General features: G+C 32.4%; 1 protein-coding gene across 1 annotated transcript; it reads right to left on the minus strand.

Moving 5' to 3' along the window:
• Positions 1-5,605: 5,605 nt before the first annotated feature.
• Positions 5,606-17,300, minus strand: LOC127726724 (sulfotransferase 4A1-like). The gene is made up of 6 exons (XM_052234197.1): positions 16,759-17,300; positions 11,326-11,531; positions 9,130-9,250; positions 8,469-8,563; positions 7,385-7,574; positions 5,606-5,938 (listed from the first exon to the last, which is right to left on the minus strand). The coding sequence occupies exons 1-6, from the start codon at positions 17,252-17,254 to the stop codon at positions 5,763-5,765; spliced, it is 1,284 nt and encodes a 427-aa protein (XP_052090157.1). The 5' UTR covers positions 17,255-17,300; the 3' UTR covers positions 5,606-5,762.
• Positions 17,301-21,031: the final 3,731 nt, after the last annotated feature.

Genomic DNA, 21,031 nt, shown 5'->3' on the forward strand with positions numbered 1-21,031 from the left:
AATCTTCACCATTGCATATACCCTATATAGGACTCACATACTGATAAAAGTCAACCGAGCATTAAATGTAAGTTTAAAAGACTTCCTTTTAATCCATTTCTACGACTGTTTTTCTTTTTTTCTTCTTCTAAGCTTCATAATTTTGTTTGCTGTGAGATGAGATTTTGTTGTCCTTAATTTTCATGATAATCCCAGACTGGTTCAGAAAGAGAAAATCAGACGGGGGCAAAAATGTTCAGAATATTGAGATCTACTGGCCATTTCCACCTAAATTGTCAGATGACTTCATACAAGATTTATTGTTCTTTAATGACGAGTGTCCCTATTTTTTATTTGTATTCCGAGGTTTTTGTTACAAATACTTTGTTACATGAACATTGGTTTTGATGAAAAGTCCAATCGGGCTTCCCAGGGAAGAATTAAAAGGGGTTCAATTTTTAGATCTTCTCTTGAACGACTTAACCAAATACCAATGAAAGCCTTTCGGTCATAAAACTTTACTCAGAACTCGGAGTTCAAAATTTGTGCTCGAAACGCCAAGTCCATTATTTTCATTGGTTGATATCAGAGTCTGAGTACGATAATCGTACTCCAAATTGTATGACTGTAAGCTCAAAATTAGATAATTTAGATATGGTCATGTTAAGGTCCTAAACAAGTATTGTTCAAAATTTACATTGAAATCCTATGAAACATTACAATCTGCTTTTCTTGAAAACGAGCTTGTAAAATGTTTTTCAATAAGGACTTCCTAGTCTTATTAACTTTGACCCAATATCGCTTCAAAGTGCAAAACAAAACGGGTTTACTCTTAACAACAACCATTAAAATCCTATTTCTCGTATCAAACATAAACTAAAAGAACTAGCCAAGGAATTTGTTTTTGTCCCGGCTGATAAAGCTGCTAATAATATCATTATAGTTTGACGTAAATTTTACATTGAGGTTCTGCAAAAGGAAATCACGAATTCACCAACATTCCAACTGACTTCATTTTCAGAAAACGATATCTGTAACAAACATAAACTATTAGCTACTTCTTTACAAGCAGAACCAAATACAATGAAAGTCCCAACTATGTACTGGCTTCCGAAGCTACACAAATCACCTTACAAATATAGATTTATTTCGTCTTCAAGTCATTGTTCCACTACTAAATTGTCTATTCTACTTACTAGTACACTTGGTACAATCAAAAACCTGATAATAAATTGTTCAAATAAGGCCTTTGAAAATAGTGGAATTAACTTCTTTTGGAGTGTCAAAAACTCGTTGGAAGTACTTGATAAATTGCATGCATATATTGGTGATTTTGAATCTGTTCAAAGTTTTGATTTTTCTACCCTATATACCACTTTGCCTCATATTCTTATTAAGAAAAAATTCACACACCTAATTAAATGGGCATTTAAAAAGTCGGAATGCGAATACATATGTTCAAACTCTTTTAGGTCATTTTTTAGTAGCAACAAACAAAAGAGCTATGTCAATTGGACATGCTTTGATACTATATCTGCCCTTGAATTTTTACTTGATAACATTTTTGTTCGCTTTGGAGATTCCGTATATCTTCAAGTTATCGGAATTCCAATGGGGACTAACTGTGCACCACTTATTGCGGACCTGTTTTTGTATTGTTATGAGTTACAATTTATGACTAAAATCAGCAAAGACCCATCGAAACAACATCTGATACAAAAATTTAACAATACTTTTAGATATTTGGATGATATATTGGCTCTCAATAATGACGACTTCAGTATGTATACTAAAGAAATTTATCCTATTGAACTTACTTTAAATAAAGCTAATACTAACAATCACCACTGTCCTTTCCTCGATCTTTATATCTATATCATTAACGGGAAGCTTAATACAAAAGTTTATGATAAAAGAGATGATTTTTCATTTCCTATCGTTAATTATCCATTTTTAGATGGTGACGTTCCCTTGTCACCATCTTATGGTGTTTATATATCTCAACTTGTACGATTCGCTCGTGTATGTAACAATGTATTAGATTTTAGCGAGAGAAATTTATGTATTACTGAAAAATTATTACACCAGAGTTTTCGGTATCATAAACTAGTCAAAACATTTACTAAATTTTATCATCGGTATAAGGACATCATTCGTAAATATAACTCAACATGCAGACATCTTATACGTTCGGGTATTTCACATCCAACCTTTTATGGTAATATTCTTTACAAAGCACAAAAATGTCAGTACTCACCTTAAAAGCTAACAAAACCTTTAAACAGACTTATTAAGAAGGGATATAGTTACGATACTGTTGTCAGGTCATTAAAGATTGCATATTTTGGCTTTAATATTGATTCACTTATAGGGTCTTTGCATCGGAATTAAACATATTTATTCTAAAACCAGTTGTTGGTATGACACGGGTTATGTTCTTCTCATATATTTTATGATGGTATAATACTAAACCCCTAAAGGAGGGATTGTGCCTGATATTCATATGATGAAGAAATAATCTTTCAATCAGTTTAATTGAGGTCTGGAGCTGGCATGTCAGTAACTGCTAATAGTCTGTTGTTATATATGTATTATTGTCATTTTGTTTATTTTCTTTTGTTTCCTATTCTAACATCGGACTTGGACGTCTCTTAAATTGAGTTTTACTGTGCGTACTGTTGTACGTTTGTTTTTTTCTACATTGGCTAGAGGTATAGGGGGAGGATTGAGATCTCCAAAAACATGTTAAACCCCGCCGCATTTTTGCGCCTGTCCCAAGTCAGGAGCCTCTGGCCTTTGTTAGTCTTGTATCATTTTTAATTTTAGTTTCTTGTGTATAATTTGGAGTTTAGTATGATTTCCATTATCACTGAACTAGTATACATATTTGTTTAGCGGCCAGCTGAAGGACGCCTCCGGGTGCGGGAGTTTCTCGCTGCATTGAAGACCCATTGGTGGACTTCGGCTGTTGTCTGCTCTATGGTCGGGTTGTTGTCTCTTTGACACATTCCCCATTTCCATTCTCAATTTTATCAATTTGTCCAGTTTTCAGTGTCTACTACTCAAAAACTAATGAACTAATTGCAGTTAAACTGCCAAGATATGTTCCTGTACAGGTTGTTAACAACCATTGATATTTTTGAATTTCATCAAAAATTCAATATGGTCTTTAAAGAGGAAAGAGAGGCTTATCAGAAGATCTCATTTAAATCTGTCTTAATATTTGTTTTGTACATAAATCAGGCCGTTAGTTTTCTCGGTTGAATTGTTTTATATGTGTCAATTCGGGGCCTTTTATAGCTTTTTTTATAAATAATGATGTAAACAATACAGAATGTGCTTTGGTCTCTATGTAGTGTTTTGTGGACTGTTGTTTATCTTTTCTCTTTTACACGTTTTAGTCATGCATGGTGATGTCTGTTTTTCAACATGGTTTTGTTTGACCTCTGCCATCTTCTCCCCTTTTGAAGGCATTGAATCTTTCAGACGTTGTAATATAAAACTTTTTTCAATTACTCCAGACACCGAAATTGATTTTTGTCTTAGAAATATTGCTGGCTGCCATGTAAAATTTGTATTTCACACTAAACAAGAAATATTAAGGGTCCAAAAAGGGGTTCATTTAATATATACGAGAGAAAGATGATGCATGCATGTATTTTGTGCAAAAAACACTGGATTTATTAAACAGTGATGTTGAAGTACAACTTAAAATAGTTGTGTTTGAGGGACACATTTGATACCCCTTCTGGAAAAAAGGTTAAACATTGTCATTTGAGGAAAATTTTAAGAAATCATATTCTGATAATACGCACATCCCTTAATATATGTATTGATATATTGCTTAATATAAATGTTTCTCATACTTACTCCCCCTGCAGTTTTCAAACTAAATATAAAAATACGAAGATTTGGTATGATTGCCAATGAGACAACTCTACAAGAGAAATTAACAACTATAGGTCACCGTAAGGCTTTCAACAATGAGGAAAGCCCATACCGCATACTCAGCTATTATGTTTGTTCTTATGTTGTACTGTTACACCACTGTCCTATGTTAGAGGAGGATTGGTGCCTTCAAACTAGTTAAACCCGCCACCACATTCTGTATGTGCCTGTCCCAAGTCAGGAGCCTGTAATTTAGTTGTTGGTGTTTGTTGCTGTGTATGATAATTGTTTTTAGTTCATTATTTTGTACATAAATTAGGCCATTAGTTTTCTCGTTTGAATTGTTTTACATTTGTCATTTCGGGGCCTTTTATAGCTGACTATGTGTTATGGGTTTTGCTCATTGTTAAAGGCCATACGGTGACGTATAGTTGTTATTTTCTGTGTCATTTGAAGAGTTGTCTCATTGGCAATCATACCACATCTTCTTAATTTTATATTTAGTTTGAAAACTGCAGGGGGAGTAAGTATGAGAAACCACGTACCCTGCATACCTTATATTACCAAATAATGAAAAAGTTCAACAACATTTCATTTGTGGAAAATTTATAGAAAATAAATGTGATAAACAAGCTCTGTCATTTTTTACTTGTGGAAATGGCTTTGGCTTCTTTAAAAACTCTCTGCACAAAGAACATTTCTTCACAAGTTGAATTAAAACCGAAAAATGAAATCAACAGATCGACTGAGACTAGGGAAAGCTCACATGCGCTGGATAATCCATTTAAAATGTTTGCCGACTTTGAATGACGACAGATTTAACAAATTGTCAGTTTTACCCTGATGAATTTTTACAGTGTGCACATTCTGAAATGTCTAGCCTGCTTATTTCAAAATCAGGTCAAGGTCAGATGAATGAGATTTGAAATCACCAAATATAGTGACCCTATTGCTTATAGTACCAGAGAAATAGACCAAACCACAAAAACTAAATATTGTTCATGAAACCATGAAATAAAGGTCAAGGTCAGATGAAAGATGTCAGTTGGACATGTACACCTTACAATCATTCCATACACCAAATATAGTTAATCAATTGCTTATATTATCTGAGATTTGGACTGACCATCAAACTTTAACCTTGATGACTGATCCATTAAATGAGGTCGAGGTCGGTGATATATGACAGACGGAAACTTCGTCACATAAGGTATCTGCATACAAAATATGAAGCATCCAGGTATTCTATCTTCTGAAATATATAGCTTTTTACAAATAGTTTATGCAGCCGCTGCCAGATTGTAATCCCTAAGTCTCCCATGATGTGAATTTTGTGGCAGGCAGCACAACCTACTCTGTAGTACAAGGGCTTTCCAACTATGTGATTATTGTGGAAAGCAAATACGGGAGCACAATATTGACAGTTTCATAATGAGTATTGACTAACTGTAATTTATTGCTTGAGATTGAAGTTTTAGAAAGTAATATGAGGGTGAAGATCAACTGTATCCAATTTTTATTTTATTGAAGTATTTTACCGAGGCAACTGCCTCATTTGCTACAATGGAAGCTTCACCATTGCATATACCTTATATGGGACTGACATACTGATGGACAGAAAGACGAACAAGCAGGGGTAAAAGGGTTCCCCCCCTACATTTGGTTGCAGAGGCAAAAAAGCAGACAATGAATGATTTTAAATGGTTTGTTCTGTAAATCATGTAAATAGTAAACAAAATAAACTAGACAAATAATTTATTCTTTAAAAGTTGCTGGAAATGGCCCTTTCGTCTGACTATTCTAAATTCCACTTGACCTAAGACATTTTTATCTCTTCCTGGCCGGACCAGCGTGTCTAAATGATTGACCCCAATTTATCTATGCAGACCCTCATGTCAAGTTGAATCTTTGGCAGTTTGTTTCTCACTAACATCTCCCTGATCAGTTATTTCTGCTCCATCCTTATCATACTTGAAGGTGAGTCCACTAGCATTCAGTTTATGAGCCACCATTCTGTTGATCTGATAGTTTGTTTCTTTGTTGAAGTAAAGCCTCCATTCACCAATCTTTCCTGAAATAAAAAAAAATGATTTGAATATTTCAAATAGAACCAAATCTGGTCCCTAAAAATAAACTTCTTGCAATGCCTACTATTAGTGGAATCCAGTATGTATCTTATTGCAGACCTGTTCCCAATTGTGGTATCTCTGACCATGTGTTTTTTGTTAAATTCTTTGTTTGTCTTGTGTTTTCGGAGGAGTACAGTACAGATGCAGATCCAGGATTTTGAAAAAGGGGATGTCCCCAAACTAAGCAATGTTAGGAAAAAGTAAAATAACAAAAATACCAAACTTCGAGGAAAATTCAAAACGGAAAGTTCCTAATCATGCTAATCAAATGGCAAAATCAAAAGCTCAAAAACATCAAACGAATGGATAACAACTGTCATATTTCTGACTTGGTACAGGAATTTTTTTTATGTAGAAAATGGTGGATTAAACCTGGTTTTATAACTAGCTAAACCTCTCACTTGTATGACAGTGGCATAAAATTCCATTATATTAACAAAACAAACAGACATAATAGGTAAAAATGTCAAAAATAGGGTTTCAGCAGTTTGGAGTTTGACCTGTTGAAACTATATGCATTTACAATACATATCTGCTCAATAAAAGGGGGGGGGCAAAATCGGCTTATGGGCTTTTTGACTTTGATGTCGTGCTGTCCTGTTATCCTTTTTGTGTATTATTGTCAAGTCAATTAGATGTAGTGTGAGAGTGACACATTCTTTAATATCTCACATACTAGGAAATGACATTTGTTCTTTATATAGGATTTGTATGTACCATTACTTGGCCCTTGATGTTACAAAAACTGTTCGATTCCATAATGTTTTCAAAGTTATTTTACTGATAAATGAATGCTATAACTTTTCTGGTACATTTTAGTGCAGAAATTCTGTATGTATGTGCCTGTCCCAAGTCAGGAGCCTGTAATTCAGTGGTTGTCGTTTGTTTATGTGTTACACATTTGTTTTTTGTTCATTTTTTGTACATAAATTAGGCTGTTAGTTTTCTCATTTGAATTGTTTTACATTGTCATTTCGGGGCCTTTTATAGCTGACTGAGCGGTATGGGCTTTGCTCATTGTTGAAGGCCGTATGGTGACCTATAGTTGTTAATTTCTGCGTCATTTGGTCTCTTGTGGAGAGTTGTCTCATTGGCAATCATACCACATTTTCTTTTTTATATTTGGTATTTCAAAAATTTTGCCCTCAAGCATTACTGAAAAAAAAAACATTTATTGTCCAATTGTGCATCTGGTGCAGTAAAATTGGTACTGTTAATGTCACGACATGAGATAAAACTCATTAAATCAAATATGACCAATTTCTCAAGCAGACTGGTTGACAATAAGATATGCACCTGGTATATAGGCTAGAAAATGTATAGTAACCTAAAGAAAATATTTGTGTAAAATAAACAAGGTAGTTACCATGGTTACAAACAGTCCATACCTTTTCTTATATGTGAATTGTCTTTATCTTTGTTATCCCAGACACCTAGATGCCTCATCCATTCATAGTTGACTTGTGCGTTATTCTTCATGTTATCAAAGCTACAATGATGTTCAATGTATTTGACATCTTTGTCAGACAAGTTTTTGCCCAAAAACTCTGCAATCTTTCTAATGTTGCCTTCCATATCCTGAAAATATAAAACATACTGTGGATTCATTATTATTCGTTGGATACCAATTTGACAAATGACAAATTTCCTATAGGCTTGTACATGTTGTATGTAGACTTCGGCGAAACCACGAATTTAAATATCCACGAACATGTAAATTTTCCTTAATCCACGAATATTAGTACCAACCAAAATAAATGAATCCACAATAGTTGAATTAAAAAATGGCCTCTAAATTTTTCTATGTTTATTCAACACATTTTCATCTTCTAAATAATGCCTTCTATATCTGATAATGAAAAACACACAAGCATACATTATATATTGATGCACAAGGTCTCACCACAGATAACATTTTCAAGGGTGCAGCTTATAAAATAATCATTTTAACCATTGAAAAATATTTATAACTTACATACTATCTTTTGTAATACTCCTATATATATATTTACCATGTACATGTATGTACAAAAATGTATGTACCGGTATCCCCCTTGTCGGAAAAAAGAAATTAAAAATTAAATAAAATCTTTCAAAATTTTACTGATTAAGAAATATCATGAATATTGTCCAAACTTATTTCATAAAATCTCAAAATTTTAAGTTTATGCTGAGAAAAATCAAGAGTGGTGCTTGAAATCCAAGGGTGGTGCTCAAAATTCAATGGTGAAGGAGCACCACAATTAACTTAAATAGCTTGTGGTGATTGCTGATAATGATAAACATCTCTGGAACAGTCTTGCCCAGAAATTGTGTATCTTCATAAATGCATTTTTACATTACGCATGATATGTATACGTAACAGTTATAAAATAAAATCATTCCTGCGCTGACAATACAAGAAAACATATCACGGTTGTACAAATTGAAACTTTGGTCATAAACAGAATATTTGGATTATCTTTTCCTTACCTCACACATATCTTCATAAGTTATAAACAAGACATTTGGATCATCTTTGATATTCCAAAAATCCAGTACATGCTGCCACCATGGAGCATATCCCACTGCAATGAAGAAAAGTATAATTCAAGATATGCAAGAGTTATGTCCCTTTTGACTAGAACCAGGACTTGTTTAAAATGGATATTATGCTGTACTATTTTCATTTACTACGAAGAAATCTTACAAAAGATTTACAAGAATTTTACCTTTATGACAAATTTAGATGGTCCAATGTGCTTGTCAAAAGTGTTTCGAAATATTTTTTGTTTTCTATCCTGCTCTGACGGCAAATACAAGTAAATAACTAAGTTGATTTGATTTTCTGTGACACCACTTTTAAGCACCGCTTTTGGGCTATTTCGTGGCGGCCAGTTTTTATTGTTGGAGGAAGCCGGAGTGCCCAGAGAAAACCATGACCTTCGATAGGAAAACTGACAATCCTAGTCAATTAAGATTGGAGTCAATTGCATCGCACGAGCGGGGTTCGAACTAACAACCTAAGTTATATAACTAAGTAAAGCTTGCCCTGAAAGAATACTGTATTTCTGTAAGGATATTTATTGTCTCATATGCCTTTTTCTAATATGCATTGTTATCAACATACAATCTACATTTGTCTAGATCATACCTTTATGATTGACAAATAACTTGAGGAAGAAATCAAACTCTCCTGAGAAAGTCTTGAGCAGCTTACAGAAGTGATAGTATGATACGGCTGTATCTTTTGGATTTCTGGCTACATATATCACCTACAAATTATAAAATGTTCATGTTTGATTGCATAAATATATTTATTCCATATTGGTATGATCTTATATATGAATTGGCTTTTGAATAAAACAGCATATTCACCTGAAGAAAATTAATATTCACTGTGCTAAATGTCACATACATTTACCTGTACATTTGTGGTAAAATATTTGGTGTGCAATTAGTTTTGGTAAATAATTGTCAATACATATAATGAATATTGTTTTCTCCCGCATATCGATATAACTGTGTTGATTGTTTGTCCTCTTAAGGATGTTCTCTCTTCTGTTTAAAAATAACAAGCTTTTTAAATGACTGTTATAAATTGATAGTATATAAATAAAAGAAATTAAAAAGCAGAAAAAAATCAAAGGTTCGTGACCTTGTTTTCGAGATATAATCAATTGAAAATTTGGCGGGAAACGATTCTCTCTAGATTTTTCGTACATTTAATATTGGCACCTTTTTTCTTTCAAAAACTATGAAAAAATAACAAGGATTTTATAAGATTTTCATAAATGACTTGTCAAACTATATGTATCAAAATTATGAACAGAAAAGTAGGGCTTAGCGGGACATTTTTTTCATTGGCACTACATGGATAAAACTAGAGGATTCCGAATATCTGACAAAAAAGTCAAAAACAAGAGTAACAAACATCCTTAAATGTAATAGTTCATCTTTGTAAGTTGAATGCAGATATACATAACTCCTGAAAGTCATTTGGTTCAGTAAATAAGTGGTTTAGTTGATTTTTTTTTAAACTGATATTTAATTCGGCCTTTGCCCCAGTAAATATCAGTTTTTCAGAGGTCAATAAAACCTCTTTTTTACCTTCTCAAAGGACAGTAATTATACATGTACATTACCTTGATATGATATAAAGAATATTTTTAGTTTATCACTAAAACTAATAAAATATTCAAATCTTATAATATGAGCTGCGTCCGATAGAAATCGACCTTATGCAAATGAATATTTATACATCTGATAACTTATTTCGGGTTGAAAAAATTTCTATGAAAAGGCAATAACTGTTTGAAAATTGAGTTGATATCAGTACCCTACAAAACATACCAACATTCATCTTTTATTTCGTATATATGTTCCAAAAGCAATGAAAGTTTTATACATGTATATTTATACGTGCACTTGCATAAGGTCGATTTCTATCCAACGCAGCTCATATGTTGACATGAATTGAAGGAAATTTTGGGTGTATGACAATGAGACCAATTATTACACAACAACACAAAGATAAATTTAGACGTCAGCATATATATATGTACAGTATTCAATAGACAAGTGCCTATATCATGTTTCTAAATAAAACAGGCATTCTAGACAAATTGGGAATAAGGAAGTACATCCAAAAGAGACTACAAAAGACTTTCCTCCAATCAACACTGAATTTTAAGAAGGATGCTTAACCATGTTAACAACAGATTACAATTGACAGCAATATTTATATATTGATTCAAATCATAACTGGCAAAGAATAAGCACATCTGAACTGGTGTACTGTTGAATGCCTATTGTTGTAGACCTTATACTATTAATCTCAAAATGTGTTGATTTTTTTGATGGGCTGCTGTCTCATAGTTGTATGCCCCTAACTTACTTTCATTCACAGTGGATTGTCTACGAGGAAAATACACTGAAAGGTTTTGGAGAGTTTTCAGTACATGTATAAAAGTTTTCAGTATTAAAGTTTTTATCATATTGTGAATATTTTAATCTAATATAATGAGTATATATATATATATATCCCTTTCAAGGCTTTTATTGCAGAAATAAATCAAATGTGAACTGTCTAATATTGGAACAAGATTTTATTCTATTTTCATGATTTTCAACATGATAACTAGCAAAAAATGACAAGAATTGCATCACTATTCCAGATCATTTGTACCTTTTAAAAGTTGAATCATTTATTTATCATGTTTATAGTATTGATTCTAGATTTTAAAAGCTCATTGCTCAATGCTATCCATATTCATTGTTTAAAATTTAAACCCTCTTTAGGGAGTCTTCAGCTTCCTCTAGAGACAGGTTTTAAAGTACATTTATTTACCTTAGCTTTGTTGATGTCTTTAGGTAACAATTTCAATGGTAAGTGTGTCTTTATCAGTCTGGGTGATGGTAAATTAGCTATAGCATCAAGTCCTGGTGTGAGGTATTCCAAATATGGAAATCTGTCGTCAATAGAAACAGTTTTGGCTTTTTCTATATCCATGTTTGAATTTATCAAATATACAATCTCTTGTGTCCATGTTGTTCCTAAGAAAAAATAAAAATACTTTGTAATGGTCATTTCAGATTGTAAAATATAAAATTTAAGGATGTGTAGGAAAACGGAGTTATGTTCCATGACAAATGTTTAATTAACTTTTCACTAATTACTTTATCCTATGTTCAGTTTTATCTTTGGCATTTAATTTATAATAAGATCGTCTATAATTGAAATCTTTTAGTTATTCAGGAGTAAGTTGTTATAATTTATTAATAAGTTGTTGTACTTCCAAATTTCTTATCATACCTTAATTTATAAACTTTCACATATATATATTGCGATTACCGGGTTATGTTTAAATTTTTCTAATAACGGGTTTCCTGTCTGAAATGGTGAAGCTTTCCACTCTGCTGGTAAGTTAACCTGGTCTGTTCTAAACGCTCAATTTATAGATCGATCCATGTTTATTTAGAGTAAATTTCTGTAGTCTAAATTGCTCCTTGATACCTCTCTATTTTTGATATTAGTTTACATTGCTAAATTATACTCCCCATTTACTTTTGATACATTTTTCGTCTACATTTGTTGATACTACTTTACACTTGTTGAATTTGCTTGCCTTGTTGTATTTTGTTAATAAAAGTTTATTGTTGAAACAGCATTAAGTCTCTTTTAGCTCCAGATAGAGTACAAATAAACATACAGGATAAAAATAGAAGTCTGAATAGAGAACACCTTTAAAAATACAGAGTAAATATATAGAATACAAGTTATCAACAGCATACCTGTTTGGGTTTAGCATGTTTAGTGAGTTGAGCTATCACTGGGCATTCGTCAAGCTTAAAGTGCATCATATTTTGAGGCCGTATCATAAGAACCTTGCAAACCTTATCCAATCGAACCCCTCCTATTACAGATGAATAAAATAATAGTTGACAGAAATCGCTTTGTGTATACATGGTGTACTACCTAACAAAAGGTGTGACTTTATCAGTCTTAGTTTCCCTGCTATGATAACACATGTTAATATTACATAAATTTAGAATTTTGTTTGATTGTTAGCTATATAATTACATTACATGTATGTTTCATTATAATACGTTATTTTGATTGGCTAACAGCAATCTCGCATCATTCTGAAATTAACCTTCATTTCAAAATGAAATGTAACATTTATGATGACACGAGCTTCCACAATAAAGTGCACAGGTAAATAAAAGAAAAACTTGATAGAAATCGTGTTTTCATTATCCTAGCAAAAAAATGTAACTAGAAGTATCAAATGCTTCTTTTAGTAATTTTATAGGGTTGAAAAGCGTTGACCGTGCGCACATTTTTAGAATGAAGTGCTTCTGCACTTCATACAAAATGTACTTGGTCAACGATTTTACGAAATCTACAAAAACATGAAAAAGAAGCATTCAATTTTCAAATATATAGAGTAATAATAGTTCATTGAAAGAAAAACAATTGGTACTCGTTACAATTGTTTGCCCCTTAAAAAATTTCTGGGAAGAACAAGTTGCTATTTATATCATTCCTAAAATAATTCCTAAATAAGTGCACCTGAATCGTGTAGATCTGCCTCTGCATAAAAATTGGGTTTACAGAATGGAGAATAGATTATGGGCCAAAATATAAAGAATATAGAATAAAATGCTCCGCTGGGCGCAGCTTGATACGACCGCAGAGGTCGAATCCTGAACAGTTGGGGCAAGTATGGACACAACATTCAAGCTTGATACAGCTCTGAATTTTGATTGTGATTAAATATTTGACACAGCATAAGTTTCTGACACAGAATGAATGTGGTCTAAGAACTTAAAAAATTCTAATTTACCTATTCAAACCATATCATTATTATTTGCTTTTATATATAAATCAGAAATAACCAACTTAAAATGGAAAATTTTAAAGAAAAAAAAAGGAAAAAAAGGAAAAAAAAAATCCCCCCCCCAAAATTTTTCAACCCCCTTATGATTCATCACCCCCAAACTCAATCCCAGCCTTCCCTTTGTGGTATGGTACCTTGCAGTACAATTTCAGAGAGATCCATACACTTGAACACAAGTTATTGTCTGAAAACTAGAAAAATGCTTGTTTTTTTGGCCCCTTGTTGGCCCCAAATTCCTAAACTTTTAGAGCAAGTTTTACCCTCAAACTCAAACCCAGCTTTCCCTTGTAGTACAATTTCAGAAAGATCCATACACTTACTCACAAGTTATTGACCTGAAACTAGAAAAATGCTTATTTTTGCCCCTTTTTGGCCCCTAATTCCTAAAATATTGAGGCAATTACCCCCAAAATCAATCCCAGCCTTCCCTTTGTGGTATGGTACATTTACCTTGCAGTACAATTTCAGAGAGATCCATACACTTGAACACAAGTTATTGTCTGGAAACTAGAAACATGCTTATTTTTGGCCCCTTTTTGGCCCCTTATTCCTAAACGTTTTGGGCAATTACCCCCAAACTCAATTCCAGCTTTTCCTTTGTGATATGGAACCTTGTAGTACAATTTCAGAAAGATCCATACACTTACAAACAAGTTATTGTCATGAAACTAGAAAAATGCTTGTTTTTTGGCCCCTAATTCCTAAAATTTTGAGACAATTACCCCCAAAATCAATCCCAGCATTCCCTTTGTGATATGGAACATTGTGGTACAATGTCAGAGAGATCCATACACTAATACACAAGTTATTGTCTGGAAGTTACAAAAATTCGTAAGGGTTCCGCGGAACCCAGTGTCTCACCTACTTTTTCTGTTAATCGCAGGCTCAACAAAAATGAGGAAGTAAATCAATAAAAATATTCCACTTGATACTATCTTTTGATTGTAAGAAGCTTCTGTCCAAGTTTGGTAAAAATCCAGGATAGTTTATGAATCTAATAAATGTGTAAAAACTTTAACTGCAGACTGAATGTAATGTTAACTGGAAGAAAAAACAAAATTTCCTTCTAGATACTAGCATTTGATCATAAACAAGCTTCTGTCCAAGTTTGGTACAAATCCAAAATAGTATAAGAAAGTTATTTAAATTTTAAAAACTTTAACCACAGAGTGAATGTGTTGTTTCCTGGCAGAAAATCTAAGTCCATTTAAAAATAAAATAAGGAAAAAATGGATTTATTTTTTTACAAAATTTACTTCTGGATACTATCTTATGATCATAAACAAGCTTCTGTCCAAGTTTGGTAGAAATCCAGGATAGTTTAAGAAAGTTATTAAAATTTCAAAAACTTTAACCACAGAGTGAATATTTGTGGACGCTGCCGCCTCCGCCGCCTCCAACACGGACGGAATGTAGGATCGCTACATCACGCTTTTTCGACTAAAGTCGAAGGCTCGACAAAAATGCTTATTTTTGGCCCCTTTTATACCATAACCCCCAAAATCAATCCCAACCTTCCTTTTGTGGTATTGAACCTTATGGTAAAATGTCATAGAGATCCATTCACTTAAACTAAAGTTATTGTGCGAAAACCAATGTGTCTTCGGACGATAAGACGGCGCCAACGTCATACCAATATACGACTTTTTGCGGTGGTATAAAAATGGGCTAGAGAATGGAAAATAATGAGGTGCTAATATTAAAAAAAAGAACATAATGGGTAAAGACTAGAGAAAAATGTCCTAAAACATTGAAGATGCCATAAACATTAAGGGGAATTATTGAAATAAGTGATTTTTGAATCACTCATTCAAGTCATTTAAGTAGCAAATTACCAAAATTTTAAACATACCGGTTTAGATTGTATCTTATTATTAGTAAAATTGAAAAAAAAAGAAGTAGCAAGGTTTATGCCTTTGATTGATGCCACCATTCATCTGTAAATTCTAAATTTGTTGAAAAAAATGCTATAATAAAGGCTTTACATAACATGCATAATGATCTAATACTTTCTTAACAAATTTTTCCCAGCAGTTGGAGTATTTTTCCTGTAAAATTTAAGGTTTCAGCTTTCAGATTATGTAATAAAATTTTCCTGTTCGCGACCAAAATTTAACTGTTTGGGGTGTTGAAAATAGTGGGTGGCAATTAATAAAATAATACTTGAAGAAGTTATTTTTTTAGCAAAATAGAGGTATGATACTAAAACACATGATTTTCATGTCATTATTCCAGATTCAGTACAGGGTCATCACCTGACATGACCAGTCATCCTATGAACACAGATGATGGTTCTGGTGATTTTCATGACTTTAGCATCATAATTAGTCCCAGGATCATTAATATTATATATTTAAAGCTACAATGAAATATAATCACTTAGTCTAGTTTTTTCTTTGTACTACAAGTACTTAAATAGGTGATTATTGAAGAAAGACTACTCTTTATACTTGCAACATTTCTGGACAAAATGTTACATGAATAAGTGATTTAAGAAATCACTCATTTAAGTAATTCCCCTGACTGATAAACATGATAAATGAAGACCCCTCCATCCAGGCACAACTCTGTGTTTGTGGTTATTACCATGTACATGTATTTAACAATGTATAAAGTAGATTTCAGGTAGTGTGAATGTGTGTAATAAGAATAAATGGAGACAAGAATTCTGTCTATGCAAGAAATACTTTTTTTATTTTGGAGACTTTGGTGTTGATTAAACATATATTGAAAAATCTTTATAGCTTCTATTAATTTATTCTCATATGTTTTGAACTCTTTTGGCGTTTGAGCAGACCCCCTGTCTGTTGTTGAAGACTGTATGTACACACATTAATTGTACATGTATGTTGACATCTAGACTAAGAGGTCTTTTGGTCATTAATGTCGTCAGGTTGCTGACTCATTGGTATTCACAATGATTCACCCTACATTTTTTTTATTCAAATTTCTAAAAAAAATTGCACACTTATAATTGTATTCAGAGAAATTTTCAAGGTGTAGACACAGCCATGTTTGTCCATTTATTATTATGAACCTTGTACATCATTTGTACATAACTCGTGCTGATTAATTTTAATACATTTGTAGTTATTTATTATACATTTGTACATGTATATTTCCATTTAATATAACATATACTTGTATAATCAAACTAACAAAGCAAAGTTATGTTTCAATGAACATTATGAAAATCACATAATTTATCATGTTTACATGTATGATGCAACACATTTATTTTTTGTATTTGATGAATGATTGAGTCACAAAAATTATGTTTTGCAGATGAAATTAACCAATTCAGTTAAAATAGTAATTCCCCAGAGTGTCAGGGAAAATCCTGGTTAAAAATTAACAGAAAACCACACTGAATTCAGTACCTGATCTCGGAAATGAGACAACCCATACATCATCGGGTCGGACTTCGAAATTTTCAAATTTATGTACAATGTTTTCAGTAAACTGTGGTAGAACAACTCCTTTGTATCGGAAAAAATGTTTCATTTTCCTGGTATTTTCATCTGTCACATTTTCAATCCCTTTTAGTCTTCTCTTCACCTTTGAATATCCAATGGTTGACAGCATACAGGTCCCAACAATAAATGTGCTTATAACTAGATACCACAGATACTTCTTTGAACCTTGATCTAGCTTATTTTGACTAACTTTTTTATTCAAACACCTTGAAGGCTGGAACGGAATGAGATAACATTTTACATTTTGTTTATGTCCATTTGACCTTGCACTCAGATTCACACAAAGTATATTCGGATGAATAGAGCTGCGACAAGAATTTATCAGTCTTACGCTAGATAAATGAAGCGGAGACTGTGATTTTGCAACACTTAATAAGTTCTTCAATGAAATTCTAAACATGTTTTACGTAAGAAACATTCCAGGCTAACAAGCATGTCTCAAGGGTAAATATCTATTGGGGAATGAAACGTAAGTTAGTTTGCTGTTATAAGAACGATTTAAATCTATGTACCACCGCTAAAGGAGTACCACCAGGTAAGAATTAATAAAGATACATATGTATATTGAAGCAGTGACAGACACCATTTCTTTGCTTATTTAGTTGATGAAAAATGAGAAATTGATAAATTCATTATATGTTCGACTTTAAAAGTAAGTTTATAAAGATATATAAAACTTTGAACTTGTTTATTTAAGAGTTAGAACTGAGGTTGAAAGGAGCATCCGCTTGACTTCACTTCCTCATCGTTTGCCGCAATATGTTTTATAATATTAAAGTAAGTAAGTAAATAAATCTTCTAAATAGTCGGCACATATGTACAATTAACAATAAACATGAGTTTAAGTTAAAGAAAGTTCTTACATTCGTCTTTTAATCATATATACAAAACATCTCAAAGTTTAATCTGGACATGATATATTGACATAATAGTCCGAGGTTTAATGAAACCCGGAAGGGTAAGCATATTTTGAATCGTATGAAACATCCGTCATATTGTCAGAGGTCAAATATAACAATCTTTTGGCAGATCATTAAAAACTGGAAGATATATAACGTTTTCAAATATATCATCTAAAATCATTAGATACTATTAGTTATCTTGGTGTAATCAGGGGTGTCCAGAATTTTACACCGGTGTGGAAAATTCATACACTCTGAGGCGCATTTTATTTATCCCCGGGTGAACAAGGGTGGGGTGTTATTTACACCCGGGTAATTAACCAATCAGATTTCAGGATTTTTGCTGCATAAGAAATAATATTAGTTATCTTGGTGTAATCAGGGGTGTACAGAATTTTACACCGGTGTGGAAAATTTATACACCCTGAAGCGCTTTTTGTTTATCCCCGGGCGAACAAGGGTGGGGTGTTATTTACACCCGGGTAATTAACCAATCAGATTGCAGATTTTTCTCGGCTGCATAAGAAATAAAGAAACCTATCCAAGGATTTGTATAGTCTCACTATACAAATCCTTGACCTATCATATCTCGTGCGATACTCTATTTATCTACTCTAGGCAGTTAAATTCTTATACCTTTGTTATATCGAGTAAATTTTGTGTAAATGAAAGAAAATATCACTAGCCACACAAAAACCCAACTTCTTTAAAATATAAATTTCATTCCCCGATATGTGATCATATGTATAATTTTTCAATAAGATGCAGAATTTTTATATGTCAATCCAGGGACAGTCTATACTAATGCTAGTATAAAAAGTCCCTGGTCACTGAATCGTTCTTTTACAATTTAAATTTTTGTCTACCACAAAATCAAGTAACTAATAATTTTACTATTTGAGATCATAAGTCAATGTCGTAAAGTTAAAAACAAAAACAAAAATAAAATCGGTCATTAATCACATATATATACAATATTGTTTTTACAGGATGTAATAAAAATATGAATAAAGTACTAATTACAACCAAGGACATGATCGGTTATAAAACTATACATTTCCTGTGTAACTTACGTTCAACAGTTGAAAAACGCATTCAGAAGAGTTTTATAAGTTAATTTTACATGTATACCAAGGCTTATCTGTTTATAATAATTAATAATAATAATGTACTTGCATATTTCACTCATTTGTGCCAACCAAATGCAGATATGAGGGTCTGGGCGGGGTTTATAGAATAAAGAATAATGGTCAAAATGAATAATGAACTGAGAAAAATGAGAAAGAAATATAATGAAAGAATAGAGAATAAAGGGGTTTAAAAGTATCAAGAATAAGAGTGGAAAATAAAAATAAAATACGTAATACAATGTTGATTACATAAAAGAACGATGTACAGAATAAAGAAATCATCTAATTACAGAAAAAGTTCATAGTAAACTCATTTGCATGAACATTTTACAGAATAAGCATTATTCTAATGATAAAGAAAAATACCCTTAAAATTTAAAGATACAAAAAATCAAGGAACTCCCATGCAGACCTTCATGATATCAAAAAATGAAGACCGAAAACAGAAAAATACGCATAAAACATGTACTGTGTGTACGTCTATTTTCTCGGAGTTAGCTGTTAATAGTTTGTGGTTTTTTTTTACTGCCGATGTTTTTAGTATATTAACTCCTGTTTTTATTTTTGTGTTTTTTTTGTATTACGAAACGCAGATTGATTTGAGTTTGTTACTACAACATCCTTATAAATGAGTTCCCTATGGCTCTTTTCATTCAGTTTACTTTGCTTTTCATAATTCTAATTCCATAACTTTTTATTGAGATAGCCGCTAAATGTAGTTTCACTGAGGGTATAATGACAGTAGGTCTTTATTTTATACTCGTTCTGATCCCGAATGAAATATTTGTCATTCGATGTTTAAAATAACATCAATCAATTGTTTTATTCGATTTGTATTCTAGGGGACGATCATTTGATTTTCGGGGGCGAAGGGGAGGAGAGCGCTGGAAGATTTTTTTTGGGCTGAATATTCATTTTCACTTGTTGATAGACCAGATTATATTTCTTGCCCACTTATTTCCTACATTTTGTTGAGCAGTACGTGTTTTAATCAGACCAGAATATTCATTTCCACCCCTTCTTTATATTAAAATCGTCCCCTTATATTATTACCTGAATTTAAAGCAACATTTTAATGATAGTAATTTAAATCAATATCAGAAAGCTGTACTAGTTTTTGGATTGATCATTCAATAAAATGGTCCCTAGCCATTTTCACTGTGTGAAAAACTCATTTGCTGATCAGTAAATAATTTAATTTTGGATGTAAGGCGTCTTCCGATTGGTTGACGTTGTTTTGTTTATCAGCTCATAGACATAATTTTGTCATGTGACCTTTGACGTCATCAACGTTTTTTCATGATTTACTCCGGTTTAAAATGGAATTAAGAATTAAATTATAAGAAATGACCGTAATATTTTTTCTGTCTATTCGAAATAACATAAAAAATGTGGTGCACACTTCAAAATAACCCGCTACGCGGGTTATTCAGTGTGCACCACATTTTTGATGTTATTTCTTCATAGACAGAAAAAATATTACAGTCATTCCTGAAATATATTTATATACCTATATGGGGTTATGTATTAGATACAATACAAAGGTAACAAAGAAACAGGCCGGTAACAACCGTTGCCGGATAGTTTTACTGCACGAGTAGTTAGGTGAAGGTCCGAGGCGATAGCCGTGGACCTTGACCTGACTACAAGTGCAGAAGAACTATACGGCAGTTTGTTTCCGGCCTGGTTTTTTTTGTTACCTTTGTTTTGTATCTGACTTGTACGTCGTTTCAAGAAAGAAGTAGTACATTTTGCATTTAGGAGAGGTACCAGGTTAAATAGATTAGAAACTTAAACGGCCATATACCAGTTAATGTAAGTTACAGTTTAAACAAACTTTTTTTTTCAATCAGCCGAGAGTTTTTTCTCAAGAAATTCAAGAATCTAATAATTTTATAAAAAAGAACCATGTCAAGTAAAAGATGAATGTCGTACACATTTGAGACTTTTTAAAATGCAACTTCGCAAGTAAGTAATGTATGAAAAAGATTTCAGAGGTAAGCAAAGCTAACATTTGATTTTTATTTGGGGGAAAACGGAAAAGGGGAGGGGGGTTAAAATAAATTTAAAATAAACAGGCTTGATACTTTTTTTGTTGAAAAAATGCAGGATGTGCCATTCCATTTCCCCATTCCCCCTTAAAAA

This window comes from Mytilus californianus, unplaced genomic scaffold (genome assembly GCF_021869535.1).
Source record: "Mytilus californianus isolate M0D057914Y unplaced genomic scaffold, xbMytCali1.0.p SCAF_18, whole genome shotgun sequence".
Classification (NCBI taxonomy): domain Eukaryota; kingdom Metazoa; phylum Mollusca; class Bivalvia; order Mytilida; family Mytilidae; genus Mytilus; species Mytilus californianus.